Raw genomic sequence first — 22,679 nt, 5'->3', positions numbered from 1 at the left:
GACTCTGCGTCAACTCCGTAATTTTTGGTGGGACTTTTGGAATGGATCCCCCTCTGCCATGCCCCCGTCCAGGTGTTCGAGCCTTTGCCACTAGTTTTCCATCACTTTTGTGGCCAGAAATAGTCTTTGTAGTTTGTGAATTTCGTCTGCCCATTGAAGTCTACGGAAGTTTGCCTGGGTTGCGCGAATCTAAACTTTTTCCGGATGTTCGGATCATTCACAAACCCAAAATCTGATGTTCGCTACATCTCTATTTGTAATCCACAAGAAGCTTCACTCAGGAGAGCAGCAGCAGGAAGTTGAGACAAGCTGAATTATTAGATATATATGAATGATCCTCTTCTGATAGGAATAGACACCCCAGAGCAGATGGTTAGTCTAATATGACAGTTTTTGTCTCTAGTTCTAACTGGAAACTGCGTTGCATAAGACCCTGGTAGGCCTGATTATGTGAAAGTCACAATCCAACAGGAATAACTTTCTGGCTCTGTGAATCTACAGGAGTGTCTATGCAGGCAAACATACCAATAAACTGAATTCACAAACAGCCAGTCAATAGCTTCCTTACAGTTCCTTCGGATGAGGCAGTATGAAGCAGCCATGTGAAGTAGTCTATCACAGTCTGTCACATTCCTCTTCTCCAGAAATGATGGACACTGTGGAGGAAGAATTTAAGCTCACAGACAGCTCAGTTCTGTGTGTGGAACACTGTGTAATCCCTCAGATCTCTCACCAGCCTCCTCTAGTTCCCACTCCGTTTTTTTTCTGCTGAGCTCACTCAGCCCAGTTTCTAGCAAATTCTCTGTTCTCCGAGCTAAGACTTTCTCTCACTGGCTACAAATCTCCACAGTATAAAAGCTGCTCTCCTATTAGTGACAGGCATTCTCCACCTAGATGAAGGAGGGAAAGTGCAAGCAGAGCAAACTATCAACTGTTTCAGAGCTGAATTTTATAGAACTACAAATCCCAGCAATATTATTACACAGAGAATACACTTTGCACGGGTACTGAATAGCCATGCTGGCAGGATGTTTACAACTATCTCCTAGGAGTAAAGTGAATTGGGTTGGGCCCTATGTGTCACTACCAAGCTGTCACCAGTCCTAGCCTGTTTGTCTTTGGCAATATTTGCTTAACATTCATATCAACTTTATTGTTGGTATTATCTGCTTATCATTGGTTCACATTCTTTTTTATTAATACCATTAATTCAACTTCACTCTTTTAAACACACACCCTGTTTGCTCTGTCTTCCCAGACATGTATCCCCTCTTTGGTACCCAGAGGTACTCCAAATTTTCTGGGAGCTCAAAACACCCCTGCCAATCTTTCCAGAGGCTAATGCAAAGCATGACCATTATTAAATCCTATAGAAATTCAGTTTTAACAATTAAAAAGTGATTGTCCTGTATCGGGGGTATATATGTGTTGTTGAATCAATGGTCCATATGCAATTAACTTTTTTTCTCCAAGGTAATATTTTAACACATTTTTAATGTAAGACATTTGAAACCACCAGAAAGCAAGAAAATACTCCAAATAATTTTGATAGTTCCTTATCATTGTAAGGATCTGTGCATGCAGATCATCATCAAAACAATACAGGAAGAATAGATCATTTGCAAAGAAATACTGAGGTCTCCACAAGCTTGATTTGAAGGTGAAAATGTGTTTATTTACTAACAAACAAACAAACACAGAACATTTATATCGCGCTTTTCTCCTGGCGGACTCAAAGCGCCAGAGCTGCAGCCACTAGGACGTGCTCTATAGGTAGTAGCAGTGTTAGGGAGACTTGCCCAAGATCTCCTCCTGAATAGGCGCAGGCTTACTGAACAGGCAGAGCCGAGATTCGAACCATTTACAAGAGTGCAATACACACATGTGTACACACATACAACAATATGCATACAATCGTACAATCAGAAAGATGGTGTATCGACTAATCACCCTGACTAACTAACTAAACTAATATTTACAACAATAATTATGCAAGAACATGGATTATACAATACATACGATAGCAACTCACAACACAGATCACACGATATATACAAACTGGCAAATATGCAGGAGTAATGATCATTCAATATATACAGGAAAACATAGGTTAAATCAACACACAGGAGAATAGTCAAGGCCAAGATCAATGATCAGAATATGCAGTAATGCAGACAGTAAGCAATAAGGATAGTCAGGCAGGCTGGAGGTCAGATAGACAGATACCAAGAAATCAGATACTATAGTAGGGAGCAGGGTTCAAGGAACAAGACTAAATGACCAGATTCAAAAAGGCTATCAGTACAAAATGGCCTAGCAATGTTCTTCTGACAAAAGCAGTCTTAAATAGTGCACAATGGTCATGTGATTGTTCAGAATCTTCAGACTTCCATCTGCAGGTCAGTCCAAGAACTGCAGAGTTCCCAACAGGAATATAGTTCCCAACAGGAGACATCTGCTGGTGGACCACCCATGCAAATTCCACAGTTCTGCCACCAGCAGGAATTCAGCAGAAAGAATCATGACATTCACCTACTTTTTTTTATTGCAAAATGCTGAAAAGTTATTTTAAAGAGAAGATGAAAATGTATTTCCTAGGAGAAAGCTCAGGAGACAAAAATATAGGCCATTGTGGGGTCTTCTGTTCTCTTAACCAGTTCGCATTCAGTCATTTTTCGCTTCATGCATCCGAACAATGTTCACCTCCCATTCATTCGCCTATAACTTTATTACTACTTATCACAATGAACTGATCTATATCTTGTTTTTTCCGCCACCAATTAGGCTTTCTTTGGGGGGTACATTTTACTAAGAGCCACTTTACTGTAAATGCATTTTAAAAGGAAGAATAAGAAAAAAACGGAAACAAATCATTATTTCTCACTTTTCGGCAATTATAGTTTTAAAATAATACATGCCTCCATAATTAAAACCCATGTATTGTATATGCCCATTTGTCCCGGTTATTACACCATTTAAATTATGTCCCTATCACAATGTATGGCGACAATATTTTATTTGGAAATAAAAGTGCATTTTTTCCGTTTTGCATTCATCACTAGTTACAAGCTTATAATAATAAAAAAAAAGAAATATTTCATCTTTACATAGATATTTAAAAAGTTTAGACCCTTAGGTAAATATTTGTGTTTTTTTTTTTTTATTGTAATGTTTTTTTGTTTTTTTTAATTAAACATTTTATGTGGGTATTTTTGGGAGGGTGGGATTGAAATTGTATTTTTGTTTGTAAATATATGTGTATTTTTATTTTTATTTAACATTTAGATGTAGTTTACTTTTTGGCCACAAGATGGCAGCCATGAGTTGTTTACAGTGACGTCACTCTAAGCGTACCACGTACGCTTAGAGCGACATAGGAAGCAGAAAAAGCGTAGCTTCCGAGAGAAGCTGTCGCTTTTTCTGCGGGGGAGAGGAATCAGTGATCGGGCACCGTTGCCCGATTCACTGATTCACTGGCTAACAAACCGCCGGCCGGGAGCGCGCGTGCACGCGCGCGATCGGCCGCGTGGACGCGCAGGAGCGCACATGGCTTCCTGGACGTGAGTTTCACGTCCAGGAATGTCAAATAGTTAAAGAGAACCCGAGGTGAGTTTAAAGAATGTTATCTGCATACAGAGGCTGGATCTGCCTATACAGCCCAGCCTCTGTTGCTATCCCAAACCCCACTAAGGTCCCCCTGCACTCTGAAATCCCTCATAAATCACAGCCGTGCTGTGAGGCTGTGTTTACATCTGTAGTGTCAGTCTCAGCTGCTCCCCCACCTCCTGCATAGCTCCGGTCCCTGCCCCGTCCCTTCCCTCCAAACAGCAGTGAGGGAAAGGATGAAGGTGGGGACTGGAGTTCTGCAGGAGGCGGGGAGAGCAGCAGACTGACACTATAGAGATAAACACAGCCAGCTCTGACAAGCTGTTTGTCAGCAGCGTGGCTGTGATGTATGGAGGGATTGCAGAGTGCAGGGGGACCTTAGGGGGGTTTGGGATAGCAACAGAGGCTGGGCTGTATAGGCAGATCCAGCCTCTGTATGCAGATAATATTCTTCAAACCCACCTCGAGTTCTCTTTAAGGGCCCATATGCAATTCCCTTTTTCTCTAGAGTTTTCTCCTAGATCATTTTTCAACTTCTTTTTAAAGAGACTCTGTAATAAAAAAAAAAACATTCCCTAGGGGGTACTTACCTTGGGAGGGAGAAGCCTCAGGGTCCCAATGAGGCTTCCCCTGCCCCTGTAGCTGCAGGCAATCCAGTGCTGGCTCCCCTGAAGTCTCCCGCAATCCTGGCTCGACAAGCCTGACAAGGCATGATATATTTACCTTCCCTGGCTCCAACTGGGGCGCTGTTGTGGCTCTCAGCACAGAGATAGGCGGAAATAGCCAATCTCTGTCGAGTCCACTCTACTACGCCGTGCAGGAGACTTGCGCCTGCTCAGTAGAAAGGACCGACAGCGATCGGCTATTTCCACCTATCTCTGAGCGGAGAGCCAATACTGCGACTGTGCTACAGCTGGGAAGGTAAATGTTTACATCCCCGCTGTTAGGAGGGGCACAGCAAGACCGCCGTGGGACACAGGAGAGTGGGGGACGCCTCTATAGGATCCAGAGGCTTCCCCTACCCGAAGTGTGTACTCCACAGGGGAACTTTTTTTTGTTACAGGTTTTCTTTAAAATAACTTTTCAGCAATTTGCAATTACAAATGTACCAAAAAGTAGGTTAAAAAGACTATCAAAATTATTTTTATCATTTTCTGGTAGTTTAAAATGCATTTTATTGGCAGTTTGAAAATATCACCTAGAAGAAAACATAAGAGAAAACATTAATTCTATATGGGCCAAGGTGTCTACTAATCCTTGATTTTTTTTCCAGGTCATAGGAGAGAAAAATTATTATTTTGAAGGCTTTTTGTGGAATCTGATACATAAATCTTGTACGTTATATACAAACAGTAGATGATGAAATCCACAGGGGGCCTCAAATTCTCAGAAAGGAACTCTTGAAATACAGCCAGCAGCCATAAAACAGCAAAGTTCCAATTGTGGTCACCTACAACAATAACTTGAATGCACTGAAGTGCTTTAAGAAAGGGTGAATAGAGGTACATCTTTTACAATCAAAATGCAGTATTTATTCATTTCTTATTAATTTTTTTTGTATAAATCAATAGTCATTTACAGTAGCAATACAAAGTATGTGAAGCCTTTGGAATTATATGGATTTCTGCACAAATTGGTCATGATCATCTAAGTTACAACAATAGACAATCACAGTGTGCTTAAACTAATATCACACAAATAACTAAATGTTTACATGGTTTTATCAAACACATCATGTAAACCAGGGGTGCCCACACTTTTTCGGCTCGCAAGCTACTTTAAAATTTGCGAAGTCCAGGAGATCTACCATTGTTTCAAATGCTAAACTTACCCCCCCAGTATAGTTAGCCAGGCATAGGTGCCCCCAGTATAGGTAGCTAGGTATATGTGCCTTCAGTATAGGTCAGCTAGGTATATGTGCTTTTAGTATAGGTAGCTAGGTATAGGTCCCCCGGGTACTAGTCATCGCTACCTCCCTCCAGCTCAAGCAGTGGTATCTGCGGCTTGTCCTGGCCTCCACTCCTTCAGCCAAAGCTGTCTGGAGGGCAGATGTGCAATCCGGTAGCTGAGGGAGTGCTCCGGCGGGCAGCGTGAGTGCAGGCAGAAGTGTTGCTTCCAGCGTTGCCCCCAGCCATGACAGTGCGTTATGGCAGAGCCGCCCCTGGCCTCTCAGACGGGCCTCTCTCCTCCCCTGATTGGCCGCAATCGAGACCAGCGGCCAGCAGCAGAATCTGATGTAAGTCTTTTGTAAGTCTTTAGTTGACATTCTAGAATTCTTCTTCACCACATTGAGCATTCAGCACTGTGCTCTTGTTGTCAGCTTTACAGGATAGCCACTCCTAGGGAGAGTAGCAGCAGTGCTGAACTTTTTCCATTTATAGACAGTTTGTTTTACCATGTACTGATGAACATCAAGGCTTTTGGAGATACTTTTATAACCCTTCCCAGCTTTATACAATTCTTAATTGTAGATCTTCTGTAAGCTCTTTTGTGCAAGGCATCATTCACATCAGGCAATGCTTCTTGGGAAAAGCAAACTCAAAACTGGTGTGTGTTTTTTATAGGGCAGGTCAGCTGTAACCAACACCCTTGATCTTCTATTGTTGTGACTTAGATGAAGATCAGATCACATTTTATGACCAATTTTTGCAGAAATTCATGTAATTTCAAATGGTTCACATACATTTTATTGCTACTGTACATACACCAACCAACTGTGGTGGGGACAGGTATAATTGTTGTAGAGAAAGTTAAAGTGTACCTGAGATCAAGACAAAAAATATTATATATCCCGAGGGCCTTTCCAGCCCACTTCAGGCTAATCGTCCCTTGCTGTCCTCCTCTGCTGCCTAGATCCTGCAGTATAAGCTCCGGCATCTTCGCAAGCATTCTGCACCTGCGCAGTAGTAAAGCTAAGCCACAGAATGCTCCGGAGGAAGGAAGCGTGACAGGGCATGCACACGCGGCCAGGCTGCGCATGTGCAGTACGCCCTGACTTGCGGAGATCCCTGGGCATCTACCACAGGATCTAGGTAGCAGAGGAGGACGGTGAGGCATGATTATCCTGAAGTGGGCTGGAAGAAGCCCTAGGTATATATATGTTTTCCTTTGTCATGATCACAGGTTCCCTTAAAGTCAGACTACAGCATTTTCACACTCTACTTGCCCTGCAATTTCAAGACTCAATAACTTACCACATAGCCACATTTACATATGTTCACATATCAATTAGCAGTATAACATTTGCTGACCTGTTATGTATATGAGTACCAGCACCTTCTTTTCTGCCATGGCACAGCCCCACCATGCTGGCGGACATTGCTCAAAGTGCTGTGTATTACTCAGAAGTGATATATGGATTCAACTCAAGAGAATACAAGCCAGATTAAAGATGTGATTAAAAAAAAAATTTTTTTTACCAGAATCAACACATCTTGCTGACTCAAACTGTTTTCTAGCATTCTCATCTGTCCTGCCTGCCCACCAGGTCACAGAAAAGTTTAATTATTCAATAGCCAAAATGACCGTGACCCCAGAAGTACTTCTGGGCCACCTCAGTACACGAGCAGTGGCATAGCAATAGGAGATGCAGAGCTTGCAACCATATTTGGGCCTCTGGACTAGAGGAGTCCACTAGGGGCCATTCTTCATCCATCTTATTAGCTTTTCATGGGTGCTATGCTCATAATAAACACCTCTATATGTGCATTGCATAGTGGCAATCCTTACGCTAAATACACATCTCTGACATTGCAGCTGTCCTTGGTAGGTTGTGGGGCTCCATATCAATAGAGTGCTTGGGGCCCCATTTAAAACTCACACTGGGGCCCCAAGCACCTTAGTTATGCCACTGTACACAAGAGTAGTGCAGGAGAGTGTCTTAGTGTTACGGGACAGACCTATTGACCCCGGCACTAGTGATTGGCACAGGCTCTCCCAGGGTGCGGAATCTAAGCAACCACTTTGGTCTTCACCAGAGCGCCCTGGAAGGGACAATGGGCCGCTACCCCTAGTGGGCAACATACTGCTTTGCTGCAAGTGGTTACCAAGTCGCGACCCCAGGATCACCCCACCGTAGACAAGGAGAACAAGTGAACCCACAGTTGGGAGATGTAGTCGCGAAACAAGCCAGTAGTCAGGACGAGTAGCAGGCGGGATAACGATGAGACAGGCCAGAGGTCAGGGCAGGCAGCGATCGGGATAATGGTAAGACAAGCCAAAGGTCAGGGCAGGAAGCAATCAGGATACGTGGTCAGAACTAGCCAGTTCGGCAACAGGTAATCAAGCAATTCAATGGAAGTGTCAAGATCTGGAGCAAGCTGGTCAGAACTATCAGCAACTAGCTCCTCTAACACTGCTGTTTGAATATGTTTTGGTGCCTAAACACTGTGCCTGCGTGATCCCCAACCCCAGTCAGCTTATCATTAGTATAGGTCTGATGATCAGATGCACGCACACGCGAAAGGAGACGCGTATGTGCACATGTACAGGCGCAGCTGCTCGGGCAGCACACGTGACTGTAGCCGGGGGTGGTGTTGCGGCCATAAAGATGGATGTGCCCGATATGGCGGCAGATCCCAAGTAGTGATGGGCGAACACCTGGATGTTCGGGTTCGGGAAAGTTCGCCGAACATGGCCGAGATGTTCGGCATGTTCGGGCCGAACCCCGAACTTTCCGAACATCCAGCTTTTGGGGGCCCTATGGGGTCGCAGGCATAAGGGGGGAGCATGCCCCGATCGTGGGGGGGGGTCGGAAATTCCCCCCACCCCCTCCGCTAGCGCTCCCCCCTCTGCCCGCTTCCCCATAACAAAGTTTCAAGAAGTACCTGCTGTGTCCGGTGGTAGTGTGGGTGGCTGGCAGTGGGCGGCACTATGCAGTGACTGAATGAGGAGGAGGAGTCCGGAGAGTGATGCGTTGAGGGAGGCCGGGCAGCGGGCGGTTCACTGCTGAACCGCCCGCTGCCCGGCCTCCCTCAACGCGTCACTCTCCGGACTCCTCCTCCTCATTCAGTCACTGCATAGTGCCGCCCACTGCCAGCCACCCACACTACCACCGGACACAGCAGGTACTTCTTGAAACTTTGTTATGGGGAAGCGGGCAGAGGGGGGAGCGCTAGCGGAGGGGGTAGGGGGAATTTCCGACCCCCCCGCGATCGGGGCATGCTCCCCCCTTATGCCTGCGACCCCATAGGGGGGCCGTATTCGGCCGAACAGCGCCCTGTTCGGCCGAACAGGGGCCCTGTTCGGCCCTGTTCGGCGGCCATTAGAAGTTCGGGGCGAACCCGAACTTAAAAGGCCGAACACCATCAGGTGTTCGGCCGAACGCGAACATCACCCGAACAGGGTGATGTTCTGCAGAACCCGAACAGTGGCGAACACTGTTCGCCCAACACTAATCCCAAGGCGACCACCCAGGGAGCGAGTGCAGACAGACCCAAGGACAATGCTGCAGCCAGAGGGACAGTCTGATCGACCGTAAGTATTATGACACTTAGCTCCGGGCATGCTCAGTAGGTCCTGTCGTGCACTTTTTTCTTTGCCTGTAGCCTCTGTGGATGACGTCAGTGCCAGCATCTTGGGAGCAAGCACAAAGAGAAGAAATAGAGGCTGGGGGAGAGGCGTGGAAAGGTGTTTCTGATGCTGGAGGGGGAAATATGCAGCAGTCACTCTCCTGCAAAGGATGCCCCTTTTTGTGAAAGCTGCTGACAAGCTCCTTGTCGCTGATTTCAGGGGGCTGAAGCAGCGGACGGGGGGGTGCTAATAAGACAAATAAGGACACAGAGGTACGTAACAACCTCACTAGCATGCCTCTGTGTCCCATTTATCATAGAAATTTTGCCTCAGGTACACCTTAAGGAAATTTTGCAACAAGGCCTGGAAGAGAAATATCCCAAGAGTACTCCTTGTGTTATACAAGCCACTACATATACTCCTTGTGTTATACAAGCCACTACAGATTTGGAATAGCAATAGTACTGCAACATGCATAGCAAGATTTCATGGTCAACTTGTATAAAATTCATTTTCATATCAAACAGCTGAGCTAAAGAAAAAATAATCATATTCTCAGTTGAATCATTATTGAATTGAAAAAGTTTAACTACAAAAAAAGTTTAAAAGGTTAAAGTTTAACTACTGTAAGCTATGATAATAAAATACCACAGTGATCTGCTTCTAACTTTTAAAACGAAAGCCCTACATTTGGATGCTGACTACTCCAAAGTGATACTGTACACTGCATGCCAAGGGCTTAATTATTGCCGTTTAATAGGTTTCTAAATACTGGTAAATTGCTGCTGCTGCTGCTGCAACAATAACAACAAAATCAGAAATGGAGGGAAGAGGAGTGCTTGCAAAATTTTACATTGGAATCCTGTGGATTTTATTAATGTTGGTGCAAAATAAGTCAATAACACCTACATGGTGCTGAAACTGATATTACTCTAGGGCAGTGCTTCCCAGGCCTCCTGCTGCGGCCCTCCTACCGCCTGCTCCATGCAGTGGCAGCGCTACAAAGCCCCCCAAGTCCCCAGAGCTGAGAGGACTTTAAAAAAAAGAAAAAAAACCTTTCCCTCATGCTGCGGCTGCTAAAATGTACATATTTATAGCCCCCCCCCCTCGTTCTCCCTCATGCTGCTGCTGCCGCTAACACACCTCAGATCGGCGGCGAGCAGGAGATAGGAGCCAGCAAGATCGGCGCATGGCAGCTGCGCGGTGGACTTTAAGTGCTGGACGTGACCAATGATGTCACTTCCTGCATTTGAATTTACCATGCAGCTGCTAAGCGCCGGTCTGGCTGTCTCCTATCTCCTGCTCGCCACCGATCTGAGGTGTGTCAGTGGCAGCAGCAGCATGGGGAGAACAATGGGAGGGCTGTAAATGTGTACATTTAAGCAGCCGCAGCATAGGTGGAAAGGGGTTTTTAAAAAAAAAAGTCTTCTCAGCTCTGGGGACATCAATATCTGCATCATCATTATTATTTGCTGCCTCATTGTCACAGTCACAGAGCTACAGCAATATAATGCACTGATTGCATTTGACTGCACTAATGCCAATCTGATTGCATTTTGTGGAGAAATATGCTGCCTATCTGATAGCATTTTGTGGGGAAATATGCTGCCAATCTGATTGCATTTTGTGGAGAACCTGCTGCCAATCTGGTTGCACTTTGTGGGTAAATCTGCTATTACTCTAATTGCAATTTGTGGGGAAACTACTGCTAGATTTTTTATTTCTTTGGTGGGGGGGGAGGAGTCTGCCAGCCCTCCACCATGTGGTCTGGAAAAAAAAACGGCCCTCCATGCCCGCAAAGTTGGACAGCACAGCCCTAGGATACCATACCCTTGTAACACAACAGAAGACCATGTAAGGCATTCTAGAGTTTTATTTTGTTAATTTCTAAAAATGATTTCTAAAAATGTTGAATATTTATATATGTGCAGATGATACACAACTGTAACTCTCGTCACCAGACCTCAACTCCCTCCTCAGACGTTTTCCTGACTGCTTGTCTGCTACATTCTCCTTCATGTCCTCTCACTTCTTAAAAAACGTAATGAGTAAAACAGAACTAATCATTTTTCCACCATCTCTGTCCACCACTATGCCTGAAATAACAATAAATGTTAATAACACTCCCATAACTTCAGTACCCAAAGCACAATGTTTAGGGTTAATATTCAACTCCTCTCTCTCTTTTATTCCTCGTGTTACCTCCCTAACCAGCTCCTGTCATCTTCAACTCAAAAACATATCTCGCATCCAATCTTTTCTCACTCAAGACACAACTAAAATGGTAATACTTGCTCTTATAAGATTTTGTCTGGACTATTGTAACATACTACTTTGTGGACTACCTTCTTAAGCCGCATCTACATGCGTAGATGCGGCTGCGATGTTCCTTATCAATCGAGCCGCTGGTGCGGCTCGATTGACAAGATCCGACAGGACGGATCTCTCCACCGCCGATTCCCTGCTCGCTCCCCACGAGGGGACAATGGCAGGGAATCAAGCAGAAGATAAGCGGCGCCGGCGGGGACGAGCGGGGAAACGAATCCGGCGCACGCGCGGTGAGCAGGGACGCTGCGGGTACTCGCGGGGACGCGGAAGAGGATGATTCTTAAGAGACTGGCACCGCTCCAGTCAGTACTGAACTCAGCTGCTTGTCTCATTCATTGATCTTCCTCTGCTGCCCCTCTCTGTCAAGCTCTTCACGGGCTGCCAATTAACTAGAGGATCCAGTTCAAACTCTTAACCCTAACCTACAAAGCTCTCCACAATCTCTCTCCCTTGTACATCTCCTCACTAATTTCCAGATACCAACCCAATCGCAATCTCAGATCTGCACATGATTTTCTGTTGTCCTCCTCTAGAATTACCTTCCCACATTCACATTTGCAAGATTTTGCACGCACTTCACCCCTCCTTTGGAATACCCTCCCACAACACATCTATTACTTGCCAACCTTTATTACCGATGACTAAAAACTAATTTGTTCTGATAAGCATATGCTCTACCTTAGGCCACTTCCCATTTGTCCTAAGACCAAATTGCACTCCTACTTGATATCCTAAAACACGCTGTCTCTATATGTTTGCCGTATACTACCCCACCTCTTGTGTGACATCCCCCCCCCCCCCAATTTCTTTAGATTGTAAGCTCGTAAGGGCAGGGCTCTCTCCCCTTTTGTGCCCTGGAAATCATAATACATTTAATTCATCATGTTACTTTTATCACTGTCATTACCAATTATGTATCTTGTGTTATGTATTTTGTATCATTTTTTCATTTTGTCACCAATTATGTATTTTGTATATTGACGTAGTGATGCTCAAATACCCCTTTTTAAAATTCGAGTTTGGTCGAATTAGAATAGTAAATTATTCGAGGTCAGTCGAATATTCGAGTCGAATAATTTTTACTATTCGATTCGACCTCGGACTTCGAGCTCACTATTCGAGTCGGTATTCGAGCTCACTATTCGAGCTGACTATTCGAATTGGCCTTAAATAGCTTCCAACACTTGTTTTGAGGGTGAATGATGCAAGAAACATCTTTTTTTCCAAGTAACAACAGCAAGTGATTATGTGGGGATGTTCCTTTAAAAAAAAATGTGGAAAGAGAAGTTGTGTCCTTAATTTTGTTCAGTAGTGTTACTGTATATACTTCTTCTTCTTCTTTATCTTTCTTCTTCTTCTTCTAGATCTTCTTCTTCTATATCTTCTTCTTCTTCTTCTATATTGTCTTCTTCATCATCTTCTTCTTCTTCATCTTCTTCATCTTCTTCATCTTCTTCTTCTTCTTCATCTTCATCTTCTTCTTCTTCTTCATCTTCATCTTCTTCATCTTCTTCTTCTTCATCTTCTTCTTCTTCTTCTTCATCTTCTTCTTCTTCTTCTTCATCTTCTTCTTCTTCTTCTTCTTCTTCTTCATCTTCTTCATCATCTTCTTCATCTTCTTCTTCTTCTTCTTCATCTTCTTCTTCTTCTTCTTCATCTTCTTCTTCTTCATCTTCTTCATCTTCTTCTTCTTCTTCATCTTCTTCATCTTCTTCATCTTCTTCTTCTTTTTCATCTTCTTCTTCATCATCTTCTTCATCTTCTTCTTCATCTTCTTCTTCATCTTCATCTTCTCCTTCTCCTTCTTTTTCAATATCGTCTTCTTCTTCTTCACGTATTTCTCTTTTCAATTTTTTTTTAAAGAAATGCAGCTATTTTTGAGCGTAACAAATAGCTGGTGGGCGCACGCATGTTGGAAGCGCCATTGTATGTGCTCCCTGGCAGTGGAAACACAAAGACAGCAGGAGGTAAATTCAGCAGCAGGAGGAGGAGGATGAGTGTGTGGCAGCAGGCAGTCAATGAGGCAGGCAGCTCGCCGTGACATAATAGCCCTGGTACCTAGCGGTGATACCAGGGCTGTAAATAAACACAACAGGAGGTCCCAGACAGTGGTCGTGCAGCCCACATTGTGTCCAATACACAACTGGGACAACACAGTTTTCAACCCGGGCACCTCAGAAAAATTAAACCTTTTTTTTTTTTTTTTAATGGTTTGTTTGGTTTTGGTTTTGCAACCAATATAGCTATTGTTTGACGTAATAGCTGGTGGCAGAGTGGCAGCAGAAGGTAATTCTGTGTACCCTGGCAGTGGGAAACACAGACAGACAGCAACAGCAGCAGGAGGAATGGAGGAGTAATGTGAGCAGCTATTGTTTGACGTAATAGCTGGTGGCAGAGTGGCAGCAGAAGGTAAATCATCTGTGTAGTGTACCCTGGCAGTGGGAAACACAGACAGACAGCAGCAGCAGCAGCAGGAGGAGGTATGGAGGAGTAGTGTGAGTGTGGCAGCAGGTAGGCAGCGTGACATAATAGCCCTGGTACCTAGCGGTGATACCAGGGCTGTAAATAAACACAACAGGAGGTCCCAGACAGCGGTCGTGCAGCCCACATTGTGTCCAATACACAACTGGGACAACACAGTTTTCAACCCGGGCACCTCAGAAAAATTAAACCTTTTTTTTTTTTATGGTTTTTTGGTTTTTGGTTTTGCATCCAATATAGCTATTGTTTGACGTAATAGCTGGTGGCAGAGTGGCAGCAGAAGAAGGTAATTCTGTGTACCCTGGCAGTGGGAAACACAGACAGACAGCAGAAGGGCAGTACACAGCAGCCCACTGTAGGTGTAAAATGTGTGGCTGCATGCGACGTAATAGTCAAAGTGAACCAGGCTGGCTTAGTGAGCAGGAGCCAGGAGGTGGTAAAGGGTGGTAAGGCACATTAACGATGGTTCCGGCAGCCAGTTCATGTCCCCCTCTCGCCGACAACAGGGGCCAGGAACTCGCCTTCCACCCACGCCTGGTTCATCTTGAGAAACGTCAGTCTGTCCACAGACTTGTGAGACAGACGTGAGCGTTTCTCGGTGACCACGCCACCAGCTGCACTGAAGCAGCGCTCGGACAGCACGCTGGAAGGGGGGCAGGACAGCACTTCCAGGGCGTACTGCGCCAGCTCGCTCCAGATCTCCATGCGCTTGACCCAATACTCCATGGGATCAACAGGGGCATCGCTGTCAAGCCCGCTGTACGACCCCATGTAGTCAGCCACCATGCGGGTCAGGCGCTGGCTGTGACCGGAGGAGGATGCTGCTGCATGCATCTCCTCTCTAGTCACTGCTGCCGGAGCCTCTACAGTCCTGTAGAGCTCGTGGCTGAGAGACAGCAGGTCTGTGGGGCGCTTGCTGCTGCTGGATGCAGGCACCTGCTGCTGCCTCTGTGCTGGCTGCTGGACAGTGGGGGTGGAAGGCTGGGGGAAGGCTTCCTCCAAGCGCTCAACAAGGGCCTGCTGCAAGCTCCTTATTTGTTGCGCTGGGTCTCCTCCTGCAGGCGGCAGGAACTGGCTCAACTTCCCCTTGAGGCGTGGGTCCAACATCATGCTGATCCAGATGTCCTCCCTCTGCTTCATCTGGATCACCCTGGGGTCCCTGCGCAGGCACGTCAGCATGTGCGCTGCCATTGGGAAGAGGCGGGCCACGTCTGCTGGCACATCGACGTCAGTGCTGTCCTCATCCTCCTCCTCTGCCGCCTCATCCTCTCTCCACCCCCGCACCAACTCAGCTGCGCTGTGCTGATCCCCCTCATCAGCAGCCAGGTCAGGGACCTCCACCAAGTCCTCCTCCTCCTCCCCCTCAGAGGTGGACTGCGCAGCTGGTTGCCGCTCCTGCTGGTCCAAGGCTGCCGCTCCCTGTTCCAGCAAAGCATCGAGGGCCCTGTTCAGCAGAGAAACCAGGGGCACCCACTCGCAGACCATAGCATGGTCCCTGCTCACCATGTTTGTGGCCTGCAGGAAGGGAGCCAGCACAAAGCACACCTGCTGCATGTGCCTCCAGTCATCATCGGGGACGATGGACGGGATGTTGCTGGTCTTGTCCCTTCTCTGAGCTGCGGAAACAGTGGCCAGGGCAAGGTACTGTTTGACAGCGTGCCTCTGTTCAACCAGACGCTCCAACATCGCCAGGGTGGAGTTCCAGCGAGTCGGAACGTCAAGGATCAGCCGATGGCGTGGCAGATCCAGCTCCTTTTGCACGTCTTCCAGGCTCGCACAGGCTGCAGCCGAGCGCCGGAAGTGACGCACAACATTCCTTGCCGTTTCCAGCAGTTCGCCCATCCCCTGGTAGGTGCGCAGGAACTTCTGCACCACCAGGTTCAGCACGTGGGCAAGACAGGGGATGTGGGTCAGGTTTCCCCTGTCTATTGCGGCAACCAGATTGGCCCCATTGTCGGCCACCACCTCTCCGACTCTGAGGCCTCTGGGGGTCAGCCAAATCCTCTCCTGCTCCTGGAGTTTGGCCAACACATGGGTTGCCGTCAGCTTGGTCTTCCCAAGGCTGACCAAGTGCAGCAGCGCTTGGCAGTGGCGGGACTTCACGCTGCTGCTGAGGAGGGGGGTTTGGCCAGGTGTGCCGGAGGATGGCAGAGGATCGGAGGAACCTGCTGCAGTTCCCCTGACCCTGCGGGGTGGCACCACCCACTGTGTTGCTGCTGCTGCTGTGCCCGCTGCTGCTCTCCCATCCTCACCCCCTTCCACCAAGCTGACCCAGTGGACAGTGAAGGACAGGTAGCGGCCTGTCCCGAAGCGGCTGCTCCAGGAGTCCATGGTGACGTGGACCCTTTCACCAACCGCGTGCTCCAGCCCTCGCTCCACATTGGCCATCACAAAGCGGTGCAGTGCAGGAATGGCCTTGCGGGCAAAGAAGTGTCTGCTGGGGAGCTGCCAGTCTGGGGCTGCGCAAGCAAGCAGCGCACGAATGTCGCTCCCCTCCTGCACGAGCGTGTACGGCAGGAGTTGGGAGCACATGGCCCGTGCCAGCAAGCCGTTCAGCTGCCGCACGCGACGGCTGCTGGGAGGCAGAGCCCTAACCACCCCCTGGAAGGACTCGCTCAAAAGGCTCTGGCGTGGCCTTTTGCTGACACGGGAATCAGCAGACACAGCAGAGGAGGCCACTGAGGACTGGCTGCCAGAACAGGCCTCAGTGTCGGCGGCAGGAGTTGCAGAGGGGGGAGGAGCAGTGCGTTTCCGCACTCCTGCTGGTGCTGCTGGAGGAGCAGGAGGGCGGGTGGCTGCTGTTGCTGCTGCTGAAGGCTGTGCAGTGATGGGTGTGGTGCCACTGCCAGCACCAGATGCCTTCAGCCTCTGGAACTCCTCATGCTGGTGGAAATGTTTAGCCGCAAGGTGGTTGATGAGCGAGCTGGTGCAGAACTTTAAGGGGTCTGCACCTCTGCTCAACTTCCGCTGACAGTGGTTGCAAGTGGCGTACTTGCTGTACACAGTGGGCATGGTGAAATATCGCCAGATTGGTTACTTAAACATCCCCCTACGGCATGGAAGCGCTGCTGCCTGTCTCCCTGTGGTGGTTGGGGGGGGGGGCTTGGGGGGCTTGGGTGCGGCTGGTGGTGGTACTGGCAGATGCTGCTGCTGCTGCTGCTGAGCCTGAGACACCAGCAGGCTGTGGGACCTGCCTACTGCTGCTGCCAATGCTTGCAATGATGCGCCTCCTTGCAAGGCCCACAAGAGCATCCTCCTCCTCCTCCTCAGAGCTGCTGAGGACGACATCCCCTGGAGGTGGTGGCACCCAGTCTCTGTCTGTCACCGGGTCATCATCATCCTCCCCCTCCTGAAACATGTCCTGCTGGGATGAGGACCCCCCAAACTCCTCTCCTGATGCATGGATGGGCTGCTTGACTGTCGCCACAGTCTTGCTGTCCAATCCCTCATCCCCCAAAGTGCCCATCAGCATCTCCTCCTCAAAATCGCCAACAACAGCAGACAATTGACTCATGATGCCTGGGGTCAAAAGACTGCTGAATGACAGGTCGCCAACTGACGGTGAACTGGCCTCCTCCCCAGGCCCTGCTGGGCGGCTGCTGCGAACAGGGGTGGTGGTGGTGGTGGTGGTGAGGGTGGAGGCCTCGGATGCAGAGCTGATGGCGGGCTGCTCATCCTCCGTCATGAGTTGCACCACAGTGTCTGCATCCTTTTCCTCAATGGGACGTTTCCGACCCGGCTGGAGGAAAATGGGAGCAGGTGCTACACGCTGCTGCTGCTGTGTCTCTGCAGCGTGAGTTGCAGATGCTCCTGCTGGGCGGCGCCCAAGGCGTCCACGGCCAGTGGCTATGGGAGGAATGTTAGCCACTGACGCTGCTGCTGCTGCTGCGGAACTGTGCATGGTGGCGCGCCCGCGGCCGCGGCTTGCCACAATGCTGCTCCCTCTCCTCCTGATTCCCTTGCTGCCCTTCCCCTTGCCCAAACCGCGCTGGCTGCCACTTCCAGACATCTTAAATGTTTTGGGCGTATAGACAAAAGTTTTGTAAAAGGGCGGGTGAAAAGTGGGGTACTTTAATGGAGTGGGTTGGTTGGTGAGGTGACTGAGTGAGTGTCCCCTAGTACAGTAAGTAAGTAGTAACAGTCAGGAAGTACAACTAGCAGTTACAATAATCAGTAGTAATCACAAGTAAATTTAGTGTGTGTACACTCAGACAGTGAGTGCACGCACGCAGGAGCTAGTAGCCTATGGACAGTGACTGAGTGTCCTAGACTCCTAGTACAGTAAGAGTAAGTAGTAACAGTAAGTAGAACTAACTAATTACGATAATCAATCAGCGATCAGAAGGAAATAGAGTGTGTGTTGTGTGTGTACACTCAGACAGTGAGTGCACGCACGCAGGAGCTAGTAGCCTATGAACACAGTGACTGAGTGTCCTAGACTCCTAGTACAGTAAGAGTAAGTAGTAACAGTAAGTAGAACTAACTAATTACAATAATCAATCAGCGATCAGAAGGAAATAGAGTGTGGGTGGTGTGTGTACACTCAGACAGTGAGTGACCGCACGCAGGAGCTAGTAGCCTATGGACAGTGACTGAGTGTCCTAGACTCCTAGTACAGTAAGAGTAAGTAGTAACAGTAAGTACAACTAACTAATTACGATAATCAATCAGCGATCAGAAGGAAATGGAGTGTGGGTGTGTGTACACTCAGACAGTGAGTGCACGCACGCAGGAGCTAGTAGCCTATGGACAGTGACTGAGTGTCCTAGACTCCTAGTACAGTAAGAGTAAGTAGTAACAGTAAGTAGAACTAACTAATTACGATAATCAATCAGCGATCAGAAGGAAATAGAGTGTGTGTTGTGTGTGTACACTCAGACAGTGAGTGCAGTGCGCACACGCAGGAGCTAGTAGCCTATATGAACAGTGACAGTGAGTGTCCCTACGGGTACAGTAAGAGTAAGTAGTAAGTAAGTACAACTAACTAACAATAATCTATCAGTAATCAGAAGGAAATAGAGTGTGTGTACACACAGACAGTGAGTGAGTGCACACACGCAGGAGCTAGCTAGTAGCCTATAAACAGTGACAGTCAGTGAGTGTCCTACTCCTAGTACAGTATAACTACAATACTATTAGTAAAGGACAGCAGAAATACTGGTATAGATGAGAGAAATAAACAGAGGACAGCTGCCCACAGAGGCAAGGCCCCCCTGAGGCCTAAACCTGTAAGCTTGCAGCAGCTGCCTGTCTCTAATGTAACACACAAGCTACTAACTAAAATACAATGTCTATCTAACTAACAACAATATAGGTGTATATGGCAGGTGTAGGTGAGCAAAAACGCTAGGCAAATGATCACAATAGAGCACTTGCTAAGCCAAAGCACAAAGGAGCAACTCTCTCTCTGTACAAGTCTCAGGCAAGCATGGAGAAACGGAACATGGCGGCCGCTATTTATAGGGTAGGGGCTGGCCAGGGTCCCCCTCTGTGATTGGCTGCCGTCAGAGGGCCTGGGAGCCCTCTGATTGGCTCTAAGGACATCAATCTGGGCTATGACGCTATTCGAGCTCGGTACCGAGCTCGAATAGCGCCGGGTTGCTCGAATAGCTCGAATAGTGAATGGGCTATTCGAGTGTACTCGGATAGCCCATTCGAATAGCTCCAGCTATTCGGAGCTCGAATACCGAGCTCGAATAGCTGAAAAAGAGCTCGAATATTCGAGCTACTCGAATATTCGAGCTCTGCTGAGCACCACTATATTGACGTACACCATTGCCTGTATTATTATGTACCCCATGTTAATTTCTTACTTTGTACAGTGCCACGGAATATGTTGGGAAAAAAACTTAAGCTCTGTTCTTACCAAATGAGTCATTTGAAAGAGCTAAAATCAATCTTAGTACAGTAATTTTAATGGCTCTTACCGCCTCCATTCTTATAGCAGAGATAAGGAAATCTCCAGACATTGGCCAGATCTACTGAAAAACCAACAACTGATAGGAGAAAGTCTATTTTCTTGCCCCAGTGCTCCCTCTCTTCTTCTTCCTGTATTGGTTCCTCATATTTGTGGGACGTTTCTAGGGAAATAATTGTATTATTTGTGTACTGGACTCCATTTTGTTCTTTGACAAGAATCAGTTCAACATCTTTCTTTTCCGGAGTAAATTCATTGAAGGGTGCCACAGCTGACAGTTTATGGTCTGATTGACCCTGTTTGAGGATCTTAGACTTCGGCATCTGAAAAGCAGTAGCTGAACAAGGCTACCTAAGAACAGAACAGGGTGCAGTCTTCGTACTGAAAAGAAAATTCAGTTGTTCTTCCTGAAAAAAAAGTAAAATATAATACTAATTATTGCCAACACCATCATTCAAATCATAATTACTGGTATCTTTATTAGAAAAAAATGGATATTCTTGAGAAGATAGGCAGTGAAGAGCAGTAAACCATATCCATGTTGGCTTTAAGTCACATACGGAAGAATTATTTGAAAAATAGAATCCGCTGTACACATGATTCATAGATGTTTGCAACCATTTTACATCTGTAGATTAGAGATGGCCCGAACGGTTCACCGGCAAATGGTTCCAGGCGAACTTCCGGGGTTCGCGATCACGGAGAACCGTGAACTTTTCCGAAGTTCGGTTCGCCCCCATAGTGCATCATGAGGGTCAACTTTTACCCTCTATATCACAGTCAGCAGGCACATTGTAGCCAATTAGGCTACACTCCCTCCTGGAGCCACTCCCCCCCCCTTAAAAAAGGCAGGCAGCGTCAGGCTTTTCACTCACTTGTGTGCCTGCATTAATTAGAGAAGGGAGAGCTGTTGTGCAGACTCATATAGGGAAAGCTTAGTTAGGCTCTTGTAGGCTTGTTAGCTTGCTCCTTGCTGATTCTTATTGCTAAAAAAGCACCCCTCAACAGCTCTTTTGAGAGCTAATCTTGTTCTTGTGATTAATTTTTGTTCTTGTGTGTGTGTGGCCCACTTGCATTATATACAGCCCTGTCAGTCAGTCGCAGCTGGCCTTTGGCCCCTTGGTGGTATAATTACTGCTGTGCCAGGTGCACATTATATTACCCATCACTGCATATTAAATCTACTACCTGTTGTTCACTTCAGTGCACCCACCTACCTATGTGAGCGCATGCAGTGTTACTGTGCCTGTCCGGTACCTGTCTGTGTGTGACAGGTGCACATTGTAATACCCATCACTGCATATACCTACTACCAGTTGTTCACTTCAGTGCACCCACCTAGCAATGTGAGCGCACGCAGTGTCACTGTGCCTGTCCGGTACCTGTCTGTGTGTGGCAGGTGCTCATTGTAATACCCATCACTGCATATACCTAATACCTGTTGTTTACTTCAGTGCGCCCACCTACCTACGTGAGCGCACGCAGTGTCACTGTGCTTGTCCAGTACCTGTGTGTGTGTGACAGGTGCACATTGTAATACCCATTACTGCATATACCTACTACTGGAACAGTTGTGGGAGAAATTTACATCAGAACCAGATGTTTCCTCAACACCTGCGGCAGCACAGAGGGGGAGGAGGAGGAAGAGTCGTGTGGGGAAGAGGAGTCAGACTCGGATGATGAGGAAGGGTTTTTTTTGGAGGAGGAGGAGGCGGTGGCAGAAGAACAACTGCAGCAGGCATCACAGGGGGCTTGTACTGTACTGGGTGGCAACACTACTAGACCCTCGGTATAGGCACAAAGTGGCGGACATGTTATCAACTCACCTGAAGGAAGAAAGGATGCAGCACATGCAGAACAAGCTGGCAAGTATGCTTTACAGTGCGTTTAAGGGTGATGTCACAGCACAACGGAATAAAGGTACCACTGCCAGTAATCATTCTCCCATGTCCACGCAGACAAGGACAGGACGCTTCAGCAATCTCAAGGTGATGTCGGACATGTGGACATTCTTTAGTCCAACGCCTCACCTTAGCCCTTCCGGATCCACCCTCCACCAACGCCTGGACCGGCAGGTAGCCGACTACCTGGCTTTTAAGTGTGAATGAAGACGCTTTGAGCGATGAACCCTTGGACTACTGGGTGTGCAGGCTTGACCTGTGGCCAGAGCCGTCCCAATTTGCCATCCAACTTCTGTCTTGCCCTGCCTCAAGAGTCCTTTCAGAAAGGACTTTCAGCGCAGCTGGAGGCATTGTACTGAGAAGAGAAGTCGCCTAAGTCACAAAAGTGTTCAGTACCTCACCTTTATCAAAATGAATGAGACATGGATCCTGGAGGGCTACTGCCCACCCCAAGACTAAGTTAGTCCCCACATACAGCATCTATGCCTGCACGCCGTGTGACTGGCTGCCTGCCCCAAGACTAAGTCGCTTTCCACACAGCACCTCTGCCCACAGGCCGCTTGACTGCCTTCTCCGCCAGCACCAACAGGGTCCAGGACTCCAGGTGGATTCCTGCTAGCAGCGGCCGCTATGATAATTTTTCTGGTGTGTGTACATGCCTGCCTAATTTTTGTGGCTGCACTGCGGCTGCAACAACAAAACAAAAGGCATGTATATGTGCCCATTCCCCTTCGTGATCATTACCTTGCCGCGGTGAAGGGGCTTGCGCATCACAATGAAGCAATGACCGCTATATGAGTGTCTCGGGGGGTGGCACACCAAAGATAATAAGGTTGTTGCTTCATTGTGGACAGACCAAATTTGATCAGCTGGACAGTCAATGTTGTTCTATCATTGAGCTACCACAGCCCGGCGACCATATGGGCTTGAAAACC

General features: G+C 47.6%; 1 protein-coding gene across 1 annotated transcript in view; it reads right to left on the bottom strand.

Moving 5' to 3' along the window:
* The window catches only part of SLC6A2 (solute carrier family 6 member 2), a 444,356-nt gene extending 424,145 nt beyond the window's left edge, over positions 1-20,211 (bottom strand). The window contains exon 1 of the mRNA XM_068261624.1: positions 19,854-20,211. Within this exon, the coding sequence (XP_068117725.1) occupies positions 19,854-20,166 (313 nt within the window). The 5' untranslated portion in view covers positions 20,167-20,211. The remainder of the gene's footprint in view (positions 1-19,853) is intronic.
* Between the last annotated feature and the right edge of the window lie 2,468 nt (positions 20,212-22,679).

This window comes from Hyperolius riggenbachi, chromosome 11 (assembly GCF_040937935.1).
Source record: "Hyperolius riggenbachi isolate aHypRig1 chromosome 11, aHypRig1.pri, whole genome shotgun sequence".
In the NCBI taxonomy this organism is placed as follows: Eukaryota; Metazoa; Chordata; class Amphibia; order Anura; family Hyperoliidae; genus Hyperolius; species Hyperolius riggenbachi.
This window is presented reverse-complemented; position numbering and strand designations above follow the sequence as displayed.